The 27,384-nt window shown below is 41.9% G+C and overlaps 1 protein-coding gene across 7 annotated transcripts in view; it reads right to left on the reverse strand.

The window, feature by feature from the left end:
* Positions 1–11,395: 11,395 nt before the first annotated feature.
* Positions 11,396–27,384, reverse strand: part of THRB (thyroid hormone receptor beta) — a 154,916-nt gene continuing 138,927 nt past the window's right edge. For all 7 annotated transcript variants that reach the window (XM_030971792.1, XM_030971797.1, XM_030971793.1 and 4 more), the window contains 5 exons: positions 26,950–27,097; positions 25,345–25,550; positions 22,397–22,543; positions 18,107–18,365; positions 11,396–16,639 (listed from right to left, as the gene is read on the reverse strand). In XM_030971792.1, coding sequence (XP_030827652.1) covers positions 16,398–16,639; positions 18,107–18,365; positions 22,397–22,543; positions 25,345–25,550; positions 26,950–27,097 — 1,002 coding nt within the window. In that variant the 3' untranslated portion in view covers positions 11,396–16,397. The remainder of the gene's footprint in view (positions 16,640–18,106; positions 18,366–22,396; positions 22,544–25,344; positions 25,551–26,949; positions 27,098–27,384) is intronic.

Raw genomic sequence — 27,384 nt, forward strand, 5'->3', positions numbered from 1 at the left:
TGTGTAGTGAAGAGAGAAACACAGACAATGAAATGTATATTTGCACTTCACTTTTTCTGAGCTCCTCCATGGAATGTATATCATTAAATTATCTATTATGGATGCACACAGAAACCTGTATGCTGGTGGCACAGTGCAGTGCAACAAGGCCCAAAAATATCAGTGACAATGCTCTGTGGTCCACATTGGCATCGTATGAGTTAATGGAAACCTTACAGTCCAAAACTGCTGGAGTTGAAAGCTCTCCAATGACAATGTGGTGCACGGGCTGGTTGTGGGACCTAGTGGCAGGTTCGTGTTATTTTAGCTGCAGGTGCAGACCAGCAATCACAACAATTGTCACTTGGTGGAGCCAGATTTCTCTGCAAACGGAAAGCGCCTTACGAGTGGAAAAGCTCTCCAAGTCACGGTTTTTAAACAAGAGATTGGAGAAAGAAAGATGGGAAGCAGAGACCTTAAATTTTTACAATTTTGCTCTTAGTTACTCTGTCATATCCTTGCCAGATGATGAAACAGTCACTACCATGCATGAAATAGGACAGAAATGAAGCTGAGATACATTTGGGAATTTATCTGCCAACATGTAAGATGCAATCAAAAGCTGTGACTTTTTGGTTTTGCACAGTTTAGACAAGTTCAGAATGTTGATGCTAAATTGTTGCTAAACTGATGAGATCCTGCTACTGATGATAGGTTTTTTAAATATATCTGCCATTTTTTCCCATTTCTCTCTTAACTTCTCTTAAAACAAGTAAGAAATGACAGAAGGTATTTACAGTATAACAGACAGGACATCCTAAGAGGAAAAAATGAGAGGATGCTAAACTATAAACACCTTCTCTACACTGTGCCCACAATAGCATGTTTCTTTTCCTGACCACATGTAGGGGACATTTTAATTAAAGAAGTGTGATTAAGTAAAATCTCCTCTGCCTTCTGCTTTTGTGTTACATTTATTATAATTTCTGTAACAGCTCAGGATGCTTGCATTACTCTCTGCCGTCTTGCTTTTCAATGATCAGGAGTTATTGTCAAGATCACAAAATCACAGAATGGCCTGGGTTGAATTGGTCCCCAAAATCCAGCCCCTCTTGCTGCAGGCAGGGACACATTTCACTAGACCGGGTTGCTCACAGCTCCATCCAGCCTGGCCTTGAAAACTTCCAAGGATGGGGCAGCCACAATTTCTTTGGGCAAAATGTTCCAGAGTATCTGTCCTCTCTAGCATGTTTTTATCTTCTCATTACATAATTTTTCTCTGCACTGAATTGCTCTGAACCAGTGAGATAAGGATAGATGACAGGTCTACTTTTGTGGACTTGTCCTGACTAGCATATAAACAGTCTTACCTGTTTTTCCATGCCTTTTTCAGACCTGTCAGATCCCACACATTGGGAACAGACTTGGCTCCGGCTTGCTGTTTTTCTTCAATATACATTGAAAGAATAAGAGAGCTCTTGGCAAGTGACCTTACCTGCCAGAAAAGGCTGCACTCTGTCTATGGGTGTATCTTACAAACAGCACAGAGGAGAGAAATAGGAGTCCCCCATCAGAGCACTGGGGACTGAGGTTTAGTGCTGGCTTGGAAGGCCATCTGCTTCCATGGCACACTGGAGAAGATGATGGCCATGATTTTCAGGTTCTTGAGACATTGGCAAACCTGGCACACAGTCTGGTTGTCACAGGTGCTATTCTATCCTACAACAAGGTGGGAAAGAACAAGAACTGTTTGTGTTACACATTATAAGGTTCAAGTACACAAGCATATTGGACATTATTATTTCTGCATAAGTGTCACTCTTTCAAGGTGAACAGCACATGATCATAAAAGTGAATTATATGCGATGAACAATTTAATTTATTAGTATGTGCAGCAACAGGACTTTTATGAAGAATTAAAAGTTACTGTGCTATCTTTGTCCAGGAAAGCAAATAGAACAAGTCAGAGTTAAACAACCACATTTTATAGAAAAGCAGAATTAAGTTAGAGATGAAAATCAGCAAAGATCAAACAGAAAAAATGGGATTATGTGAAATAAAGGAGTGACTTTTCCATGTACAGAAGGACAGCATTTTCTCTCTTAATGCTGGAAGTCAGATTAGAGGCAAGATGAAAATGGATCATTGGTTCTGCATACCTGGAATAGCTGGAAAGGTTTCCCTGTGATGGCACAAGCTAGGTAGGAATTAGTATTTTCAACCAGCAAGTTGATGGTTTTACTCTCCCATCATGTGTTCCTGGAGCTGACATCAGGGTTGGGATCTGTGCCCTGGATAGGAGGAACAGTGCCACAGTTGGCTATGAGGCCAGGGAGGCTCACAGAGCTGCTGTTCAGGCTGGAGAGGTCTCCTGCCTGTGCTAGGCCTCTTTGGACTCCCCCACAATTTGGGGAATGCATTTGTGCCTCAGTGGCAGTTTCAGAATTAAGTTTGTTGAAGGGGCAATTGATGGGCAATATTCCTGTGGGGTCCCATGGAGGTCAAGACAGCAGGGTCTGGTGCAGGAACTCCAGACTGTCTGTGTCTCTCAGGTGCAGGGATGGTCAGAGCATCCAGCATATTGAGTTTGGGCTTCAGTTGGGCTCATCTGTTGGGCTTGATGATCTTGGAGGCCTTTTCCAGCCTCAGGATTCTGTGATTCTATGTCACTCTCTTCTCCCAGCTAACAATCAACAGGACAATAGGAGATGGCTTTGAGTTGCACCAGGGGAGGTTTGGATTGGACATCAGGTGAAATTTCCTCACTGAAGGGGTGGTCAGACACTGGAACAAGCTGCCCAGGAAAGCAGTAGAATCACTAGTTTTGTGACCGAAAGGCACATAGAAATGGCCTTTTGACACATAGAAATGGCACATAGAAATGGCACTTTGGGATGTGGTTTAATGGTGGTCTTGGCAGTGCAGGGTTAACAGCTGGACTTGATGGTCTCAGAGGTCTTTTGCAGCCTTAATGATTCTAAGATCAAAGAACAGGAGACCTAGAAAGGGTTGTGTGTCCCAGCCTTCAACCTGACTTTGGAAGGTTCTAAAGCCCAGGAAACAACGAAGTGTGGCAGTCACTCCTTTCCCAAATCTGCTGCTGCTCCTGCTGCTCCTGCCCATTTGGGCTGTCTTGACCAAGCTGGCCAAGTGCAAATGCTCTTGGCCACAGGGAGGGGACGAAGGTGTTGCTCCCAGTCAGAGCAATGCCAGATCCTTGCTGCCTCCAGGCTGTGAAAGAACTTGGTCCTGCCTTTGTTCCTGGAAAGAGAGCCCACCTCCAGAGCCCACCTCCAGAGCCCACATCCAGCCTCCTGCTGAGCAGCCAGCTGGGCACTGCATGGGGCTGGGTGAAGAGCTCAGGGCTGCCCACCACAAACTCCAGCCCCCAGCCTGGTCTGAGGAGGCACCAGGGAGGAGGCACCAAAGATAGAGGCTGCGACAGGTACTTGAGGTCTGTTCCCACGTCTGGAAGGTCTGTTTAATATTCAGAAGAAAGCAAATGGACGTTTTCTGGCCTTTTGGGAACTACTTTACCATTCCTTTTCAAGCTTTAGAGGCCATATTAAACTCAGTATTCAGTGGAGTTCCTTAGCTTGTGAAGGCTTAAACACTTTTCCTAGGGTTTTTGCATAGTTATATAATTCTAGATTTCCCCTCCCAAAGTGCAAAATAAGATTTTTAGCTCGACTATTTCCCCTCTTTTCTTTTTCTTTCTCTCTTTAAATGGATCTCACATCCTCCTTTCTGAACATTCATCATTCTTATTGCCCTCAAGTCAATATTTAGCATTTTCCAATCAGTGAATCCTCTTTAAACTGAACATTCAGGATTCCTGTGGTGTAGAAGCTTCCTGTTTTTCACTTCAGGCTCTCCGGTACTTTTTGCTACTGGTTTGGGCAAAGCTCATCTATTTAATCTACAATCTCCCTAGCAAAACTTGTGAAATCAAATGACTGAGGGGAGGAGGCAGAAGGGTGAATGTAAGTCAGTAATTTCTGTAACCTGTTCATCAGCCTGGCAAGCTCCTTGACTGGAGGTTTGCTGCAGTTTAGATTATCTGGATTTTTCTTCTTTCTCTGACTTTTGCAGTTTTGGCAAAGTACTTTGGGAAAGAAAACAGTTGAAGGAGAAGCTTTCATTTGCCCTCCTGAAGTTAGTCAGAGATGGCAGAGAGGCTTTGTAACAGCACATGGTGTGGATTCTATGTGTCCTCATTCTGCTGCAGGGGAGGGGTCTGCAGAGTTTGGAGCTCATTACACAGTTTCTGGCACTGTGCACAGAGGCCAGGTGATAAGGAATGAGAGGCAGCCTGGCTAGGGAGATAAGCTTCAGAAGGTCCTGTGGTTTTATTTCCAAAGCCAGTTTCACTTTGCTCCAGCTGAAGGTGTTTTAGTTTCTGGGCATTTACGCTCATGCTGCAGACCAAGGATAAACTGCAATGCTCTATCTGAAAAAGAATACTTGAACTGCAGAATCAAGGAATGCTTTCACCAAATGCTTTCATCTAATTTATTTGGAAAGCCATCTTTCTCTCTAAACCAGTTTGAAGTGCAGTCTTCCAAACAGCCCAGTGTGCATTCCCAAGTGATGATCCAAAGGAAACAACTACCTGTGCTCTCAATGCAATTCTCCGCCCAGACTCCTCAAAGGGACAAGCTCAGCCTGTCTGCATGGCCCAGTTACAAAGAGTGTAACTGATGCTTGTGCTGTGAACAGGACATGATTTGCAGGCAGCAAAAATTCCTCTCTCCCTGTGGCATGTCCTCACCAGCTGTGTGCTGTAAGAACCATGGAGCAGTTCAAAGAAGACTGTGCAGGATCAGATCAAAATCTCCCTGGTGCTTACCAGAGGCTCTGACAGCAACCCTGGTCCCTCCAGACTGACAGCCAGGGGATATTTCTCAGCACAGACATTTTAGATGATAAACAGCTCCCCAAATCTATTAATCAACGTGTCAGTCACACAAGGTACCACTTATTGTCTAGCTGCAAAATCAACATTGACAGCATAATGTACCACCTTTCCATGGGGGAGAAGTCCTGACATTTTAATCAACAGAGGAGCCAACACTCTGCCCTGCTTTACAGCTGACCAGGCACTCAGTGTGCTAGGCTGCTGTCACAAAATCAGGGCTCAGTAAAAACCACTTTATTTTGTAGCTTCATTTGTGTATGTGCATTGAACCTATGGCTGGAACACAGTGTCTCCAGCTGGGTTAGCTAGAAAGTTGGCTTTCCAACCAAATGAGATGTTTTGCAAAGCCCAGCTCCTCTGGGGCTTTTCCCCCTTACACAGGCTCTGTGCAGAGCAAAACTGGTGAAAAAGGCCAAAGTTCTCTCACTTTTTGTTAGACAAGTATACCACTTCTCTACGCTGTTATTTCCACTTTAGGGGAAAAAAAAGTTTTATTCAGAAAGATTCCTACTAAAATATATTTTGGGGACCACTGACTTACACGCAAGTAGGATTTTTTTCTATATCCACTTGATTTCTGAACAGCTTTAACACCTTTTAGGCCTGAACACAAACACATCACCATCAGTTAGATCAGCTCTTAATATAAAACAAGCATTAAGCTATCCCTTCTCTCTGCTTACTTGTAGTAGGTTATAGTTGTCATCTGCTTGTTACCCCATTTGCACTTAAAATCATTAAAATACTGATGCTCCAATGCAGAAGAAGTAGGAAATATTTCTGTATTAGATAAGGCATTTTACACTGAGATTTGTACAGAGAAGAGAAATGAGAGTTTTTTCAATGTCTGTTTTAAAGAAGTGGAATTTCAAAAGCAGATTCAAGTCTTGGGTCTTATTATTAGTCATCAGTTAGTTTGCACTGTGCAAAAATTATTCCGTCCAGTGGGCCTGAAATGACACAGTTAAAAAATAAAGGGAAAACTCGGTACAGACTAATCAGCACCTGTTTCAGGAGCATGATGGATGCTTAGAGGAAAGGCAGCAGATTTCCTAATACAATGGTAATAGGTCAACTTCTAAAATAAGTGCCAAGTGAATTAAAGCTCAGAATATGTTCTTATGGTCAGTGCTAGACCACTCCAAATCTGGTCCAAGAATAATGCAGCCCTGAGCTACCTCACAACTTTGCAAAAGGAAAGAACAGCAAGGTCCTCACAACTGACCCTTAACTCACACATCAAGAAAAGCCTGCACCCTCTCACAAAGAATATAAGCTTCTGCAGTACTTTTAGAGTGATGCTGTTTCTGGTTTGTGGAGAGCACTGGCAGCCATCCAGAACGATTCTCCTTCTTACAATCCCTTGGCACCTGACCTCTGATCCAAGGGCAGCAGCTACTTTGGCATGCTGGAAAGGAAAATGCCCAGGAGTCAGTATGTGCATATGGGAGACATGTAGGAACAAAGATCAAATGGCCAGTGCTACACGTATTCCCTCCTCTTGATCAACCTCTCTGCTGAAAATACACTTTGAATAGGAAGAGAACTTCATCTGCAGCAGAGAAAAATGTCAACAGCTGAGAGGGTCTCACTTGACTTTGAAGAAGTCAAGCATCTTAGCTCTGAGAAAGGCAAACATCTCCTAGGTTACTTATGAAGCCCAGAAGAAGGGAAAAAAGTTTTACTTCCTTGATGAAAATAAAAATATGACTGGGGTCAATCTTCTGGAGCTGTGGATGGATAAAAGTGGAGCATTACAATTTATAAAAAAGATTTTGAAATCCGGTTTATTAGTCCAGCCTCTTGTCTTGGCCTAGACACACATCTTGTCTTGACATCTCCTGGTTAAAATCCTTTTAAGCACCTTTTTTTCCACCATAAAAAAGGAATGGATATTGTGAGGTTTATTTTGAAATTGAAATACTGTCATCATGCCCATTTCAGGAAAAAACATGTCTGGTAATAATGGAGTGTAGGTGCATTGAACTGTCTGAAGCCAAGGCTAGAGGCAAATCTGATCCGATCAGCACAGCTAGAAATGTGACAAGCTATCATTAATATTAGCTGATTGCCCAGTTTCACTGCTGATTTCTTTAACAGAACTTGAAATAAAAATGAAATTAAGAAGAATCCCACACCTCACAGCCCAAGTGGACTCTCTCTGTGTGTCCTTTCTGCCCTGGGTTCGGACCAGCAGCCAAGCCCAGGTGCTGGAGCTGGAGCTGGAGTGCAGCTCCAACAGCTCCAGGCTCACAGGGCTGTGTGCCTGTCAGCTGCCCAAGGCACGTGGTGATTGCACCATGGATATTCCCAGCCCAGTGTGTTCCCTTGCTTTCAGCACAGGGCAGCCTGGGACTTGAAGCCATCCCTGGCTCTTGGGATGATCTGCCCCAGAGGACCTTTGATTTAAAGGGCAATCAGCACCTCCTTTACATCATAGGCCTTTAGTGATGCAGCCTGGAAATGGCTTGGCCCAGTTTGGTGTTTTAGCCCTGTATTGAGGGCAAAGCTGTGCAGATGCACAGTGTGCAGGAGCTCAACCCCCTCTCCTTCTGGATGGAGCACCTTCCTTCCCCCATAAGCTCTCAGTTCTCCTTTGGGCCTTGGCAGCAATACCAACTTACTTACAAACTCCAGTGACAGGATAGTTCTGAGGAGAACAAACAAGTGAATGTTGGGATTTTAGATCCAAAGATGTCCGTTTTATCACAACAGAGTTCTGACAAAGAGTACTCTGCCCTTGAGCTTTGCAGCAGGCTTTGGAGGCCACAAACCTGTCCCTGTTGTCACCATCCATTTCCTCCAGGCAGACCTTTGTGACCATCACTCCACCTCTGTAGTTCCTGACCTGGTGAGAAGTCTGTTCTTGTGCCCTTCATCTCATCTCTGGTGCCAGCAGGACTTCCAGAGGAGGCTCATGCCAGGGGGAGGCTCATGCCTCCTTCTCCACACGAGCTGCTCTGGAATGCTAGATGGATGTCAGGCCCTGCCTTCACAGGCCATTAGTGGGAGATCTGGAAGAGCTCTCTGCTCTCCCTGGAACAGTGTCTAGGACTGAGGTGACCAACACATGATAGACAAAGCAGGCCCTGACTGAATGGAAAAGTGCCTTGTTCACTGCCCAGGCGGTCACAAAGATGGGCTTCACCTCCAAGGGACCCAGCTGAGCCAGCACAGAGCACACTCAGCTGTTCCATTCCAGGGCTGGAGCCAGGACTGTGGGCACAGAGAGCAAGGAGCTCACTTTGGCAAGAGGGAGAGGTCAGCAGCTTTGGTGTGTGCTCTGGCATTCAGGAGAAAAACCTACCCTGCTTGCCCCTGGATTTTTTTGTAAGTCTCTGAAAAATTTCCCACCATGGTCGCAGAGCAGCCAGACAACACCACCTCACTAGTATCCTAGGTGGAGTGGGGAGGAGCATAGCAGTGGGAGAGCAAGAGGACATCCAGGTTGTCCCACCTGGCCATGGAGGCTTAAAGGCACTGGCAGCTATGTCTGTCAGATCCCTCTGAGTCTTTGAAGAGGCCTTCTTCTGGATTTCCTGCCCAGAAGAAGTAAAGGAACTACTGGCAGCACAATCACATTGAGTTAGATATTTCCTACCCTCTCTGGCTCAGTTCTCTGGGATGTTGGTGGTTTTGCATCTTGCAGGCTCTTTGCTCCTCACTGTCATGGATTCTGACCCACTGCACCAAGATGTGCTGGCTTTGATGTGTGGGTGCATTTCTGTGTCTCAGTTGCCAAACATTTTCTTGCGTCTTTTGTGAAAGCAACTGACAATACTGTGACTCTCCTACACTTAACTGGAGCAAAGAACAACTTCACCAAACCACAGCCTGGATCTCACCTTTTGTCATTATCTACAGCTCCAGCTTCAGGGGGCACAGTCCTTCCTTCCTTCCTTCCTTCCTTCCTTCCTTCCTTCCTTCCTTGAGAGAACATGTCTTTGAGATTTCGCTTGGGATGTGTTTTCAGCCCTAGCCAACTCCTCCTGCAACTTTATATACGCACAAAGACATGCTCCAGCTTTCATTTCCATTTTAAATATTACATCAGGCAGTGAAGCTTTCTGCTTCTATGGTTATCCCAGAAAAGACAACTTCTTCTCCTTTTTGTTCCTATCTCTGAGCTACCAAAGGAGATAGCAAAGACCTTGCAGCCACATATAACACTGTTTTTCCTCTTTAAATAGAGCTTTTCTTTGAATTTTGAAAAACTGCTCTTATTTCTTGTAAATAGAACATTTCTGTACAGAGAAACAGTGTTTGAAGCTACCCCCATACCCACTCAGACAGTCTCTAGCAAATTCAGATTCCAATGAAATTCAGAAAAATGACTCATTCTGGGTTGTGCTTTTGATTTGCTGATGTCCTTCTCTACTTTTTTACACTGTGTTTTCCAAATACAATCCACTAAGCATTGTCTTATTTTTCCTTGCAGGTTCCACCCCAGTTCTGCACAGCAGGGTACAGAGTTTGAACCACTTTTCCAAGTTCGTAATTTTTCAAGTCACCACAAGGTCAGGATGACCTACAAAACATTTTATTTCTCCCTTTGGGGCCTCTGACTTAAAGATCCCACAGGCCTTTCAATATTCCTTGACCTTAGAAGTCTCAAGCTCTCCCAAATGATACAAAGGAGATTCCTCAGGTTTCTTTTCTAATTTTTCATTGTGTGTACGAAGACAGCTTGTGGCAGCACCTGCAGGGTCCATGCTTCCACCAGGCGTAGGCATGAGAGGAGAGAAAGATGCTCTGTGATTCAGTCTGGAAAGGAGGGCTGCAATACGATATAGAGAGCTGAGGGACTTTTGTACAGACCCTTTACTTATTTCAAAGGTGATGTGTTTGCAGCCACTTTTCATACGCAAGTTTTCATTTTGGAACTACTGATGCTGTGGGGAATACCACACAGCACACGTGGCCATGAGTGTGACACACGTTTGTTGTTAGACTCTCAAGTTCACGGAGAAAATCCTTCAGATGTGGCTGAGTTTTCAAGGACAGAAAACCCTCACCCACCCCACCAAGTGGGCAAACAAACAGCACCTATGTTCACCAACAGGCTCAAGGTGCAAGAGGCAGCCCACAGCAGGTCAAGAACACAATTCTGCTTTAGTGCCAGAGCACCAGGGGAAAAGCTAGCATCGCTTATGTCCTTCTCCGTAGTGATAAATAGACACTGAAGCAAATTCATGTGGCTCTCAGAATCCACAGATATAACACCACTTTTTGAAAAACAGATTCCACCACTACAAATGAAAACATTGTACCCAGAGTACTGGCATCTGTGGAAGCAGAACTATTTCTTCACATTAAGTAAACAAGTTTATACACACCAAATTAATTCCTCACTCCAGAGCTGGTCCTGGGGGGCCAAAGCAACCCACGTTGCTGCTCGCTTGGTGCAAACCCAGCAGAGGCTTTGGCAAGGCTTCCCCATGCAGTGCCTGAACTGCAGTGCTTGGAGGGATTCCATTGAAGGCACAGCAGGGATTTCATGCTTTCCCTCTGGCTCCTCACACACAGCCCCTGCCTTTGGCCCACAGGCCACAAAGGGAACAAACCCTCCAGCTGCTGCCACAGCACTGCCCAGGGACACATAGCCAGGTGTCAGGAATGCACTCCCAGGGCAGCTCAGGGAGCTCGGCATCCCTTGGAAGGCTCCTGGCACCTCCTGTGGAAGGGGACCAGGAGCAGGAGCTGGCAGGCAGCCAGTGAATGCCTGTGGAAATCACAGTGAAACAAGAGCCCAGAATAGGTTTGCCATGTGGGACAGGCCAAGGCATCACTCTGGATCCAGGCAATAGGATCTTCTTCCAGGCGGGAGTGGAAGAACTGGAGGAGAAATAAGAACTGCAAAGGAAAATAAGGCTAGAGAAAATATCTGAATGAGAAGATCTTCTCCACTAGGTAGGGGACCAAGGTATGGAAAGTATGAAAAGATGGGAAGCTTATTGCTCCTGTCACACCGTCCTTGTTTAGACTGGGAATGGAGAAGGAAAGAAAGGGCGTTCCCTAAAAAATGTAATTGAGTGAGACATAAATCAAGAGTCAGTTCACTGGAGTAAATTAAGGTTGGCTGCTGTGAAGAGTGAGGAAGTGAAAACCTTTGTTTGGCTGCCCAAGGGAAGGGAGGAGAGGAGATAAGATATGAGGTAGGTGATGAAAGGGATGCAGAAGCACAGAAATGTGAACAGGTTATAGCTGATAAAACATTGTGCTCTAGGTTCTACTTTTCCCATTCCAATGGCTTGGAAGTGTGAGAGCTGACAAAAGAGCCTGCAACAAAGAGACAGAGACACCAGGATCACTTTTCAGTTATAAGCTTTTTCTTTTTTAGAATTCAAGCTTACACAGTTATCTATGCCCACTATATTCATAATTACATTTTAATATTTGCATACAAAAGCTATGTAAAAATTATTTTCTTCCCCAAATATACAAATTTTCTCTTTAGATAGTTTAAAACATTTGTGATCACAGATTTTTTTAATATATTTTAGGCTGAAAAAATATTACCAATCTAGCATAACTCTTAACACTGTTTGCAAAAAAATACATCATCCAAGGTACTTTGTTTTTTACTGTATGGTGTAATGTTTGCCTTACCCTCAGGGCATGAAACTGATATAAAAAAATAAACCAAATAAGTAAAACCCACAAACCTCATAGACAAAGTAGTAAGTCATCCCAACTGACTTCATAAAAACAAATAAACAACCCAAACCACCCTCCTCTTCAAGAAAATTATGAATGACTAATTTGATGTATTTATGAGCAAACTGAAACTGTAGAGTGCTAAGGAAGTAGGAAAAGAGAAAAAGAAATTACAGTATGTCAGCTAGTTCATGCCCTGATACTATCTTTACCAACATTAAATGTGTAATTAAATAAAGTGTCTTTTAATGTTTTACATTGTGCTCAGTAATTTACATAAATTTAATCCACACCTGGGTGCTGATGTAGATTTACATTTGATTGTCTTGTGCATAAACAAGGTTAGCTTTTAAAGAAGGTAAACTGTGCAATGGACAGTCACAAACAACTTATTACCTGCACAATATTGCTTTTTGAAGGCGACATCAGTCAATGTGGATACACACAAATAATGCATACTCTTTGCGTTTGCTAACATCTATACTAAAACTTTGTGATAAGGCCAAACCTTTTTTTTTTGTTTTGTTTTTAATTTTAAAGCAAAAATATACCATAGTAAAAAAAAAAAAACAAAACAAAACAAAACCAAAAACGTGCTCACACCGTTTTGAGTCTTTAAGTGGAAAATAAATCTCTATCACACTAGAATAAAATTCTCTCTATAAAATTTAAATACAGATCACTTCATTACTATATCAAAAGGAAACGTCTGGCAATCATTTCCAGATGATCACAACAACAAGACACATTAAGAGGTTCTGTTGCCTCTTCCTTTGTGAAAAGATAAATGTTGAACACTTTCAATTACTCTCACAGTGAGAGGAAAACGTTCCTTGGTTGTGGATTTTGATTCTGTCAATGAAAAAGGTTTAGCCTTAGGAATGCTGGCTACATCTCAAAACTGTAAGACTGATTTTTAAAATTTATGATTCATGCAGCAAGAAGTCAATATGACACATACAGATTAGAGTTCCATAGCATAAAAATACATCACTAGCAATGACATGCTCTGCTTGTGATTAACAGCCCTCTCTTGGCAGATTTCTGATATAAATGGTCTTTCTGGACAGTTTTTTCCTCTTTCTGGTACCTGCCTCTGAAGAAGCAGGCAGTCTGCTCAAAGATGATTTTGGACCTGGGAGGTCTAACTCTACATTTTGGCAGAATGTAAACAAAAATCATTAGCACACACTATATATGTTATAATAAATATCATGACTTAACTGAGATTACACATGAAATGAGTATCTAAATGCACATGTTACTCAGGGCAATACCATGAATGGTGACAATCAGGTTTGACAGGAAAAACCTTCTGTGTGAGACCAACACGTAGACCACAAAGCAAACACAAGAGCCACGTGGCATCAGCAGAAACAAGACTCTGGACTGCACTGGAAAGCACAAGTTTGTTATTTCACTCAGAAGGCCAGTTACTGCAAAGAGTGCTGACTGTGGCATTGGTGTCTGCCACTGAGGTGGTCAGTCCAGGGCTCAATCCCACAATGGCTTGAGATCACTGATATTTAGAAGTACATCTTTGCAGAGCTAAGGTCAGTTAGTTTTGCTTTCATGATCACATAAATCAGAAGTCATACTGAGGAAAGTAAAGGAAATGAGACAAAGTAAGACTGGTAGGAGATCAGAGGCCATTAGATGTCAGTTCATCCATCTGTCAAATCTGTCCAACTATGAGCTTGGCCTTAGTTTTCAGTTAGGGAATACTTCTAACTCAGTCTGTTAATTAGGGCCAGACTCCAACTTAACCTGAAAAGCTAGAAAAACATGTTGATGTATATGTCCTTTCTGCTTAGAGCACTGCCAGAATTGTCTAAGTCGGATGCCTGATTTTAGGCACTTCAGTCCATCTGCAATCACCTAAGGAAGGAGGCCTGACTAGGCACAGCTCCAAACTGCATTGGTATTTAGGAAAAAGAAGAGATATGATGCTTCCTCTCCTGGGTCTCACCTGCAGCACAGTCAAAAGCTTGAATGCCTACTCCAGCTCACATTAAGCAAACAGGTGAAGTACTTGCACTGGCTTTAGGAGCAATTCCATGCTCAGATCCATGGCAGAACAGGGCTTCAAAAGACATGCACATTTCTCTTTTCTTTGCAAGCCACTGTGGGCATAGGCACTAATGCCCAAGCTTCTCATGTATTTGTCATATATTTGTAACTTTGCAGATTTCTGATACATGGCTGTAGCTCCAAGTACTTTTCCTACCCCTTTTCCCCTACGTTTTAGATCAATAAGATAACCTTCTAAGACATATTATGCTACATTCCTGAAATATTATTTAGTTTTTCTTCTTTAGCCAAGTATGTCTTATTTCCTTTTACCATGTATCCTAGACATAATAAATATAGGGCTAGAAACTCAGGAGGGGCTCCAAATGGGCAGAACCAAAAGGGGGGATTACTTAACTAAATGCTCTTCTAATTGGACACTACTGTTAAATATGCTAATTTATTAAACTCATAAAATTGCAGAAGTCCTGTATCACGTGTGCATTTTGCCATATTTGCACCTGCAGGCTTCCAATTCTGCTTTTATATTCCTTGCAATATTAATATTGTCTCGAAAGTATGTTGTTTTGTTTCTACATTGTGAAGGCATCAGTGCAAGTAAGGGATTGGCTGCTTTTCTGAGTTCCCTACTACGTTCTGTAAGTCCTCCATCAAGTCACCCCAAATCACCTATCCAAAAAGCCAGTTTCTGACTCTTTGTCCCCAAGACAGTGCTCTACAAGGAATTTGGATACAGACGTTTAGACACACGCTTTAAGATGGAGCCAACACAGCCAACAAAAGCGGTTTTACACCAAATATTTAAGAATTAATCTCCAATGGTGTCTTCACTGCTACCTGCAGAAAAACTCCTACACACCCCAATGTGTTTTGTGTTCTGACAAAAAAAACCGCTAAGTGATAACATTAGTGCTCACAGCTCATCACAGGTGCATATGGTATCAAACAACAGAGAGAACAAGATTCCATATCCCTAAAAATGTGCCCAATAGCACTCCAAATGCATTATCAATGATGTAGGGAAAGAAGGGTAGAAAGAGTTTAACTCCTGACACACATATATTGTGTTCCATCTATTCGTTTTCCTGAGTATCCTGTTTTTATGAGGGGATAAGCACATAACCTATGGGTTCAGATATGGGCCATGAGCTTTGAAAGTCAACACATCCACTCTAACAATGCCCACAGCTTGGTGGGCAAATGGGTCAATAAATAGCGGAGAAAGAAACTGGTACAAATCAATGCACAACATGAAAGAATGTAGGGAATGAGGCAGTGCAAAAAACATGAACTAAGTCTCTGGTTCCCAGGAAGAAGAGAAAGATGTTTTAGAAGTGTCATACAAATTCAGAGGATAATTTAATATCAAGTTTATAAAACCCAGGGATGACATCCCTGAATGGAAATGGTGACAGAGAGGAACCTCTACCTACAATGTCCTCATCACTGGCCTCCAAACATTCCAGGACTGTGTGTACTGGCTTGCAGACTTCGGCAGCAGGACATTTTGTCATTGCTCAGTTTGGTTCCTGCTAGTGCAGTTAGTGGAAATAAATTAAAAGAATCAAGAGAGCATCTAGCCTAATGAAACACAAACAGACATATCTGTAGGGAGGGAGAACTCAGCTGATCCACATGCACACATACATAGGGCCGAGTCAGAGAAAGAGAAGGAGAGAACATAAAAATACAGAAATAAGTTTAAGACATCTGCTGAAGATTTGCCATTATATATATATAAAATTATATATATATAGGTGCATATAAACTTTATATATATATATAACAAAGGATTACTGCTGAGCAACACTATTTGTATTCCTGGGATAAAGCTCTACAGTCAAGTGTTGTTAATAACACAGTTGGTTTCTGTCGTATCTGAAGGTCACCTCATATGTTTCATTCTCCTTGTCGTCATTCCGTGAGCTCTCATATCCCTGAATAACTCTGAGACACTGCCTGCTATCCTGACAGAGAGCCTTCTCCCTCAGAGTGATGGATTTTTCCACACACCTCAGAAAAAGCAGGCCCCTCCAGTGTCAGGAGCACCTCAGAGAATCAAATTTCTGTCCTCACTCCAACAAACCTTCCAGTGAAGTTACCTGGAGTCCAAATTTAGAAACTGAAGATCTTAATACCTTATACACATGGAAAAAAAACCCAACAAGACTCAGTCCCTTCTAACACTGCATTATTTTAAGTACTTGATTTATGGGGCACAGTTAAACTGCATCTGCTGGAAAAAACCTCAGAGAATGATGGGATCATAATGATGATGAAGATTCTAGATCATAGTGGTAATTGTTACAATAGAAACCATGACAATGACCAGAAATTTCGTACTATGAATTGGTCAGTTGTACCCTGCAAAAGGAGTAATACAAGACAGAATTGTCAGGGTCAAATTAACAATATCTGTTCCAACTTGAAGGCAAATTTATTTTTCTGCCACTTCAGTCTCTCTCCCCTATTTTCCAGGCAATGATGGGTGTGAGCTGGTGACCACGCAAATGCTGGTGAATGAGATTGGTCTGTTCGTATTTTCACTGTTAAGCTGTCAAAGCACTCACATCAAAGGACTGAAGAACAAATTGCAATAGTCACAAGTACCCGCATTAAAGGGATGTTTTCATCCATGTGTATACAACTGCCCCCCAGCAACCCCAAAAGAAAACTCAAACAAAATCCCAGCCCCATCTCAAGAAACAGAAGACCACGAAAGAAGAAGAACAAACAGGTGAGAAGAGCTGGGCAATGGGATGAAATGACAGCCAGTAGTGCGACGGGGGTGTGGAGAACCACTTCAGTCTCTCTAATCCTCAAACACTTCCAGGAACAATGGAGGGAACAGTTCTGTGGGGCACTCCACCTTCATGTGCAGGAAGCGGCTGGCATGGCAGGCTCCAATCATTCGCAGGTCTGTCACTTTCATCAGCAGTTTTGGCCAAAAGTGTGCAACATGGTGTTTTCTGTAATTAATGTAGTGTTCGAATGCCAGGAGGAAACCCTCTTGACACTTTTCTATTCTCTCGACGCAAACAAGGCCTGGGCGATCTGTAGATACAAAGAAGCAGAATTATCATTCTTACATATTTGCTTTAACAAATGCCTGATCATAAATCAGGAAAAATAGGATGATTCTGATGCTAGGAAAGAGAGAGACCAGGGACATTTGTGGCTCTGCCACAAACTTCTTTCACTCCAGCCAACTCACTTGCTAGTACAATGCCTGTTAAAATAAGAAGACAATCCTTCCTTTCTTCATCCAATGTCTGTTTTGCTCACTTACACACACTTACACAGAGTGTAGCCGTTTGGGAAGTGTTTCCTTACAGTGACTAGAACATCAGATCCCTGATTTCAGCTAAGGATTCTATTTACATTTTTTCTGTAAAACAACTAATAAAGAAACAAAAAAAATCCTTGTCAGGTATCTAAGTTACAGTTCCTTTCTATCTGGTTTTCTACAATCTGACTAATGGTTTGATCATGCTTCGATCATGCTTTGATCCCGGGTGAGCTGTTATGGAGCATCAAGGAACAACAAAGGCTAAAAATCTGGCTGTCTCAACTGGCACCCAGATAAAGACTGGGAAAGCCCCTTTCACATCACTTCTCAGGAGACACCTCTGGGAAAGCAGGTCATTTTTAAATTGCCTTTTGAAAACCCTGCTCCAGTATCAGTATGTAGGGACCTGAAAAAGAAATCAAAATGTTTTGATGGGGAAAATGAAGTGCTATGTTGTGATTAATGTAGAAACCTTTTTATCTCAGATGCAGTTAATGCTTGTAAATCACTGATTGTGTATTGTTATTCAGTGCCCAATCTTCAAAGCCATCTTAAAATAAAATCTTGCCAGATCTGCCACCTGCCCAAGAATGGAATTTCCTCTTTGGGCTGGCACAATCACTGGAAGCATATATGAAAACATACTCAAATTGAGAAGGTTAGAAACTCTTTGGAAATCATAGGAAGTTGTCTGTGCTGCTTTTGTATCATGACCAGTTGCAAATGGTCCCAGCGTAGGGAAGCAGCACAGCTTGTAAAAGCCCATTAGGAAGCAGTGGTGCTGTTTATTAGGAAAACAAGAGGGCAAGTCAAACTAAACATATGAGACTGGTGGAAATGTGTATGAATGCCCAATGCACGACATTACTTTGGGGAAGAGGGAACTTATCATAAGGACCAGTGTTGCTAAATTATCCATTTTTCATTTTAGGCAAACTGGCTCAGAATCAGAACTGATTTCTTCTTGATGATCATTCCTGGCTCATTCTTAAGTACAAAAATGAGCAAGGTGTGTTACCAAAACTGGTTTTCTGTCCAACTCTCTGAACACCCTGAATTTTTTTCCTAGTGCTCACCAAAATAAGTCACTGGGGTTTTGAGAGAAAATTTCTCTCACATTACTCTAGTCAGCACTACAAGATCTAACCTATCTTATTTCTTTTACAAAGAGGCTTGTGACAAAGACCAAAAGTTTCAAAATTGCTTGGATCCAAATATGTTTCTGTTCTCACCTGATGACATGAGCAGAACAGCCTGAAGAAGGGCAACCTCGGTGTCATCCAGGTTAAATGAAGAAAGAGACATGCCCAGGTCAAAAATGGCATCAGACACTACGCCAAGACCCCCATTTTTCAGCTGGCCCCTTGTCACCGCCATCTCCCCATTCAGTGTTAAAGTCTCACTCTCAGGGTCATAGCGAACTGCTGCTCGGAGGGACATGATCTCCATACAGCAGCCTTTCAGAAGGATGATCTGGTCTTCACATGGCAGCTGCAGAAATTATGAACAGCAAAGAAAAATTCATGTTTGTCAGACTGAGTGGCTTTTACAGCTACAATAGGTCCATGCGCACGAAGTTGCAGTTCACAGCCTAGGACACTGCCCTGCATAGTGCAGCTCCCCTCCAAACATGCTGCTCTGCACAAACCCCCAAGATCTGCATTCCTGCCTTCAGGAGCCGCCAGTAGGTTAACATTCCCTGGTTAGCATCTCCACACACCCTTGGGAAATCTAGCAATAACACAGCTGTTGGCTCCCTCAGCTTACAACTTATCATAGCAGAATAAACTATAATTGGAGCTGGTGCAGACCTCAGCCATCCCAGTTAAATTCACTATCAGCCATACTTATTTCTTACCTGACCAGAGGAAAGGAAAGACATTTGGGAGGGTCTGTAAGAGTGGACTGTGTTTTAAACAAATATTTATATCTAGAGGATATATGGCAATCAGTGGAGCAGGAATTCTCATGGCCCATTTTAAAAACAGAGTTTATTAACCTAGACTTAATCTAGTAAGGCTGTTCTCCCTGAGCTCCCTACACTATTGCTGGACAGACAGAAAATCTGTGGTAGAGCTACAGCTTTTATGCTGGTGCATGAATTGTGATCTTCAGGGCATGTGACTTTTCCATGCCATTAACAAAGGCAAGCTGCCCAAAGGTTCTGTATGTACAGACTATAACCAGAACGCTGACATGTGAGTAGAACATGTTCTATAAAGCATGTCCTTATGTTTTCATAGGTTATTCAACAATAACAAAACCCACCAAGACAGTTTTGAGACTGTAAGCGAACAGCAAGGGTCCCGCATGTGAAAGAGCAACGCACTTCTGCTTGGCTTGAAAGGAGGCAAAAAGCCATTTCAATTATTATAAAATTATTATATTTACCTGTTTTGCAATTCAAAAATAAAACCTCCATGAACTATAGGTTTACATGGCAACGGTGTACTTGCAAAGCAAGTGCACTGATTTGGTGGGAAATGATGCAGAGCTACCTAATGCAAGTGGAAAGCAGTTACCTGTTAGAGAAGAGTTTTAAGCACAGAGCTAGTCATGGTCAGGAAAATGAGTTGAGTCATGCAGCTACTTTTCCAGCAATGCCAGCTTCAGGTGTGAAGCATTTAATACACAAGAAAATTGACTCATCCTGTTCAGAGCAAATCAGTTTCCCTAAAGATGACCCTCAGCTCAGCAGCAGTGAGAGGAAGACTGCACAGGCACAGCAGAAGTCTTGCTACCCAATGACAATTCCACTGTTTGGCAGCAGAGACTGAAGAAGGGAAAGAAATAGAGTTAAAAAAAAACTAAAACGAGAATAGATATGTGAGAGGAACCATGAAGAGATCCTGGAAAAAGCAATGGAAGTGAAAAAAAGAACATGAAAGAAAGGCAGAGAGAAGGGACAAGAAAAGAGAATTGAAAAAAACACCAAGCTTCTAAGCAGAAGGAAGAATAGTAGAAAAGAAATAGATAACAGTAGAGAAGATATTTTGTGATGCTTCAGCTGTTTTATTAGTGAGCCATGAAACTCATGAGGATTTTTTCTACTTGATCCTTCTTAAAACTTCTTTAGGGTAGTGGCAGTCTGACTATGCCTGTCTTTCACCTGCTTTTCTAATTCTGAAGGATACATGGGACACCTGTTTCACAGATGCCAGGCCTCAGGTCTTATCTGCCAGTAGCAGGAGTTACCAGAGACAGGAAGCTTGAACATCAGTTCTACTCCCAGCTGTGCAGATTTTAATGCTACCTACATTCATCACTTGAGTGTTGCTACCAGAGCATCTTCCAGTAGCAGGATCAATAAATGTGACTGAAACTCTGCCATGTGATGTCCTTTCCTCTCTCTCTGCAGGGAGAAAAGGCACAAGGCAGGAACCCGAAGGGCTCACCTCTGCAGGACACGTGCAATGCAGCACCGTGGAATTGAGCTGAGCTGAGTGACCTCAAAGAGTATTCACACAGCTTCATCCACTGTGGAACCACTGATGCCTTGACATTTAAAACCCACATTAAACTTATTACATTCTCCTCAATCTTCATCTTCTAAGCAGAAAGAAAAGCAGGAAAGAAACAACAGGAGAAATGCTGAGAAGCAAATCAAGTTTTCCTTGTACTTTGATTAGTTTGGGATTGGATACTTAGTTTGAGGCAGAGGCCAATGGGTGCATGCAAGCTAAGCTGGGCACTCAGTGCTTTGCTGGCTTCTACATGTGTCCAAAGATGTGAAAAAGAAGGAAAAGTAGCCTTATGAAAATATAAGTGGCCATGGTTGCTCCCTATCATGTCCCACTTTCATAGAGATGTACTGCATTCTCGAACAGCTTCTGGAATTATGAACTGAGTTAATGTTTAAATGCTCTGCAGCTCCTATGGAAGAAAGAAGGGGTTTTTCCTGTAAAAAATCTAAGCCCACACAGTATTGCTTCTAAGAAAAAGATATAGGTTAAATCATAATGGAAACAAAGTTAACAGAAGGGTGCCCCTTCAGAAAGGAGCAAACATTTGTAATTTTCTTCATACTACAGGAAGTGCTGTATGACAACTCAGAGAGCAGCTGTCCTACTCCTTTGTGTTCATGAGGAGTTGTCCCTCACCCAGCCATCAGACCTTGCTGTATATGGGCAGGTGTCAGGGTTACACAGTGGCTCAGCTGTAAACAAAGCCTGTCCAGCTGAGCCACGTAACATAGAGACGTCATGCTCAACGATGCCTTGACTTCTTCATCCATGCTTCCTGCCTAGCTCTGACACAAGTGGGTCCTTGGTAGCCAGGAGGGGTAGGAGATGTCAGATGTGCACTGAAGTCTGTGTGTGACTGGCAGAGCTTTCTAAATTAAAAAGACTACCTTGGTATGTCACTGCCATTTCCCACCAACAAATGCCAGATCAGAGGAGGCTGATTCCCTCAGACACTAAATGCTCATGAGCTATGGACATATTCCTTGTATTTTAAAATCTCCATGCTTGGCTACATTTCATGCTTCCTTGACTGATGGCACCAATGCAGAGCCTGGCCAGGGTGAGATATTTACACTGTGACTACTATTGATATTTACCTCTTCTTGTTCTGTACTTGCCAGAGAACATACATAGTACTCCCTGACTGACTTTTAAAAAAAGCTGCCAGCCACAGTAGAGTAAAATTTGATGGCTGCCTTACCCTTCCTTTCTGGTAAGGTATTGACCTCAAAGGATGAAATGGAAGGTGTTCCTGCTGATGGCAAGGGGGTTGGAACTGGATGATTTTTAAGGTCCCTTCCAACACAAACCTTTCTATGATTCTATTAAAATTATTTAGATTATTAAGACTGAAATATTATTTCAGGCTGCAGTTCTGATACCATTTATTAAATTGGAGGAAAAAAAATATAATCAGCCATTGCATCTGGTCCTTCAATAAAAATGATACCTTGGTACAAATGAGATCAGCATAAGGCCTCTGTATTCCTTATGTGCAACCAGGCCTTTGAGTCTGTTTACTGTATATTTACAGATGAGTATCTATTTGGAATGACAATCCATTACTTTCACAGACTCTTTTATGTACAACCTCCCCATTCAGAAAAACCAAGCCTAGGGAACCCAATGAGGCAAGTGCCACTCCTGGACAGGGGTGCTTTCCTGAATTTCAAGAAGTTTTTACTGTCTAGACCTAACTCTACAATACTGTACCTGCCAAGGAACCAGAAGATACATAGGGAACCATGTGCTGCAAGATTTTATTAAATATATCAGCAATGCTTCTACACAGTATCTTTTTGTTAATTTACTTGTTCAAGGCCACCTCTAAAGACATATCTGAGTCCCCAATGACTTCCAGATTAACAAACTCAGGATTTCAATAATCACAGGAAAAAGAAAATTCATGAAAATACAGATTATTCTAGTCCCATTGATTTTGAGTGTCTTTAATTTTTTAATTTTAGACACATTGAATTTTTAAGTTCCATGCCAGAGTATTCTGAGTACTTTTTAACAACAGGCATATAAATGAGGAGTGCAAGAAAGTCTTCTTACCTCACAAAACATAGGCAACTTTTTGGCAAAATCCACCACTCTTGTAATCGCTGGTGTGATAATTTTTGTAAACTGGCTGAAGGCTTCTAAATCCACTTTCCCACCTTCTGGGGCATTAACTATTGGTGCCTGCCCAATATCTTCTGGCTAAGGATATAAACAAAGATATTTAAAGGAGCAGTCTGTCTTAGAGCAACAATTTTATACTCCAAAAAGTCCTGCTTGGTATGGAAGAGATGCTAAAATAAAAAGCAACACTATTTGCTTTATAAGTGAAGTCCGTTTACGTCACAAAATGTGAATTCATTTTTAAGGCGTACAAATGTGTGAACTCATTTTCATTGTGAAAGAGGTGACTGCACAGAAAAATGGGTGGCTGGTATGCTTCTACCCATTCTTTGTGGACAGCTGGGCTGTTGTGCACACAGTTTCTTCCTTGTGTCTGTATCTATGTATTTTATGGGTGCAGCACATGCATCTTTTGCTTAAAAACACAGGCACGCATTTCCTTACAGGGAAGCTCTCAGCTGAAAGCTCTCAAGTTTCTCTCAAAGCCAAGAGAGTTGAGGAGACATGTTACCCCTGAGAAGATGCTGCATGCTTTGCAGAATTAGGCTCTTTACCCACTCAAATCTTGGAAAGTCTCCCCAGAACAGATTGCCAGGCATCACAGGGCCCCCCCAGGCAATTGCCAAGGCCAGTTTCCAAAAGGCTAAAACAACTTATGTGCAAAGCTAAAACAACGTAAGAGCAAGAAAGAACAGGCTAACCTAAAGGTGCTCTGGATAATGTAAGTAGAATTTGAACTCATCTGTGTAAAATTTTGTTTGAAAATTGCCTGTTGCATGATTTCAGCTCAAGGCTTCTCCAAATGAAAAACAAATCATATTTTGAGGATTTCAATAGGCATATACAATGAAATAGCTTCAAGCAGAATCTGTAATGAGTGGTTTTTATTCCAACTGCATTTGAACTTGCTCACTTGGCTTTTATGCAGCTGGTCAATGTTACCTCACTTTTAAAAAGAGGCACATCAAAGCTGTTTTTTTTTAAAGTGTGGGTTTGCAATTACAAACACCTACCAAACACCATGAAGAGGTTTAATTCTGTTCACATTAAAGTCAAAAACTAGATAAAACCCAGAGAAACAGACCTTTAAGACTGATGGGCCCCATGACATTTATATAAAACACTTAAACACGGGAGGTGCTGAAAGTGCTATCTGTAATAAAAACTTGTGTTCAACCACTTTTTTAAAGAAACACATCATAAAAGATCCTTCTGTAACTAATCTAAATCCAAATCTAACTTCTTACAAGAAAAAACTCAGCAATGTGTTAACAAAGCAAGCACCAATTGTAAAGGAACAATGAAGAAGACTGGGCTCAATTATCTGATGGTTTTTACTAAAAAACTCAAATAAACTCATTTCTAGGCTCTCTCCCTCCCTGAATCTTGGGTAACTAAACCACATTGTCTGTGTGCTCATGATAAACAAACTTCATCCCTTCCAAGCAAAAAAGACTAAATGCTTAAACTCACGTGAACCATTGTTATGGAGAAAAAGGAAGAGCACAGCATTTTCTTGGGAAAGGCAAAGGAAGTCAGGAGAGCCAGCTAAAGCTAACACCCTGGAGGGGAGCCCCTTCCACCTAATCCAACAGGAGAAGAGGTAAAGTGGACCCCAATGAAGTCCCTGTCGTCAAAGAACCAGCCTCAGCTACATAAGGACAGATCCATAGCTCCTGGGGCAGATTGTCAGCTTCTCCTGCTCTTCAACAGCTCATTCCCAGCCCCAACTTCCAGCTCCCTAGGTTTTATCCCAAACCAATTAATACGTGAAGAACAGCACTCTTGTCTAAGCAACCAAAAGCACTACTGCAGCTGCTTCTTGTTCTGCTCATACCTTGCTCTGCAACACCTCTGGAAAATGCTCTCTTGGTTCTTGCCAGTGATGACTGGCTGTGGTTCCTGACTGTAGAGTCTATGAACACAAGCCATTCACATAGAAATTTAGATGATGTCACTGGCATTTAAAAAACCCCAACATTACAAAAGAGATTAGCTGTTCTGAATACATAATTTCTCTTAGCAATTCAACAGTGAGTTGAAATTCCCATGGTGAATTACGCAGTAGGAGCCCAGGCTTGCAAAAAGATGAGTGTGCTCTATCTGATTTAGTATACCCTGACTGTTAACAACTCCTGTCTATTTTTGAAATGCAGTCTCGAATCCCTCTTTTGTGTGGTACAAGTATTTTGCATTCTGCATTTATTTACCTTAAAAATCGATTTAGAAAAATCAAATAAATCCTTTTTTAAGGTCGAGCACCATAAACCACCATTTATTTTCTGACCCTTAGTTATAGAATGAAAATCTAAGTTGTTTTGTAGGCTGCAATCCCAATAGTATAGTGTGTCTATCATCCTGTTCTCACTGAAATTAATTTTCCTTGCCTAATTTATTTTCATTACTGTATCCACCATTAACCAAAAGAGGCAAAACCCCTGACCAAAAGTACCAGCTTTCATCTAGAACCTTATATTGTTTTAACACTTTCAATATGTTTTATGATAGTCCCTAATAAAGACAATTATCTCTAGGTAGAATATATTAAAAAAATACAGTATGCATTATAGACTGCTTCTGTTCTCAATCAGGAGAGAAAAATTTTTTTCAACTTTTTCTTATCATAGCACAATAAAAGTATCCAGCTGAGTAAGCCTTAACATAGCAACACACTGTTTATCTTTTGAAATACCTGGTCTGATTGAACACTGAGGTTCAGGCACGAAAAATGAAGTAATAACTACGCAAAATCATCCCTTTTTCACAAACATCAGTACACTGGCAATAAAATCTCTTTGGGGTTGCAATGCTGGGAAGGCACTGCAGAAGAAATAACAGAACTTGGCTCTAAGAGAAGTATGTAAGGCTATAGCCCTTACCAGAAATTTCCTTTTCTGCTTCCAGTGGCTTCCTTGTGCATTGGTGGCCACATGTGCTTCAGTAACAATTTTTATGAGCTCCCATTCCTCATCTGTTGGCTCTGGTTTGTGCCCAATGGTTTTCTGCAGCTCTTCCCGACGTCTCTTCTCTCGATTTTCTTCTATCAGCTTCCTCTTTGCCAACCTCTTGCTGTCATCCAACACCACTAGCAGGGGAAAAACATACAAAAATGGCAGGAAGCTTGTAAGACTATCAGAACTTCGGTCTTTTGTGTGCCTGAGGTACCATTTGCTTACAAACACCTTAATTAATCAGTAAGGAAGAACCTTGGCAAGACCCACAGTTGAGACAATTCTCTTACTTCTCCCTTCCAACTTTGTTTTCTCAGAAGCCTGGATAGCAAAGAGTGGCTTACCAACCTGGTAATGCTTTGTATACCTTTGCCTTTGCCCTCAAGGGGTTGCTCCACCAATAAAAATAATACGCAAAAGCTTTGTGAGGTGTCCAAGTGCTCCTATAATGGACTTGGAGTAATCCATATTGGGAAAGATGCACTTCTGTTTTCTTTGAAGTTGTATCAGCATGCTTACACTCACTGCTCTGAAGTGCAGAAAATGTACTTGGATGCCAGCAGAAGGTAACATGGATCAAAAACAGTGGGAGCACTTATTCACAGAAGGCTCATCTGCCTGAAGCATGACACAATCAGGTCAACATGCCTTTGGCCCTTTCCTCAATCTCCACAAGTGGTGTTCCTGTAGAGCCCCATGACTTCCAGGGACTCCAGATACACAGGTCCCAGGGCTCTCTGCTCACCACTTCACTGGTATCCAGCCCCTTTCCTGAAGGTCCTACCTGGCCACAATGAAATTGTGCCCTTTATTCTATTTCCCTCTAGACAGAAGGCACTGTTATACATTACACTAACAAGGAAAATACTAAGTTAGACTATTCTTCTGTTGTTTACTGGGCCTGTTTTCCTGTCAGTTCTTCTGCAAAGGATTATACTGGCAACAACCATGAAGGGACAAGGGGATTTACATGACTTCTGGGGGGCTTTATGTGACTTCTTCCCATTTGTAGTAATTGAAGTTATTGGTGTAAATCCCTGTGCAATGGCAAGAAAAGAAGACCTCTAAGAATTAATCTTACAGCCATATTTTCTAGTTCTTTAGAAAAGACTCAAAATCTTTGCAGCAGATAACTTCTTCAGGGCTAAAAATAAAACAAACAACTGCAGGATGACTCATACAATGACATTCAATTTCACATCCTCCAGAATTTTCTAAACAAGATGTTTTTATCTCAAGTGAAGTGTCCATTCAGATGCATTTCTCCCTCCTCTCCTCCAAACAGTGAACATTCCTATTGTTACTCAGCTTGGTAAGGCCAGGAGAAGGTGCAGCCTGATGAAGGATAAACAAAAAACTACACCCCTGTGGAAGTGGCTTAATGCAATGAATGCGATTCCCTGGTATTATTAAATCCAGAAAAGGGCTGGCAGTTCTACTTTACTTTAACAAGTTTCATCAATCAACATACTTTAGGCAAACACAGACACTGAAAAAAAATAAAATAAAGAAAAACCAGGAAAATATACTTACAATCTGTTGCCATGCCAACAAAGATACATTTTTTGAAGCGACATTCCTGGCACTGATTTCTTGTTACTTTGTCTATCACACATTTTCCTTCATATTTACAGGAATAGGTTGGATGGAGGTTCTTCTGAATGGTTCTTCTAAAAAAACCCTAGGTGCAAGAAATAAGTACATTGGAAAGCATTAGCACTGAGCAATTTTTAAAAAATGGGAGCTGCTTGATTTGTTAGGCATGTACCTAACTATGCAAGATAACAAACTTCATTCCCAAAAATTCTCAAAGCTCTCAAACCAGTTTGATAGTGTATGGCATTTCTCTTGATTTTCCTTAACAATAAAAAACATAGAGACCTCTTAGATAAGTAAAGGTGCAAGTAGTGCTGTCTTGAGACACAAATACTGTGTACATGTCTTCTTGTAGTCTTATTTTTTTACTGT

This window comes from Camarhynchus parvulus, chromosome 2 (genome assembly GCF_901933205.1).
Source record: "Camarhynchus parvulus chromosome 2, STF_HiC, whole genome shotgun sequence".
Classification (NCBI taxonomy): Eukaryota; Metazoa; Chordata; class Aves; order Passeriformes; family Thraupidae; genus Camarhynchus; species Camarhynchus parvulus.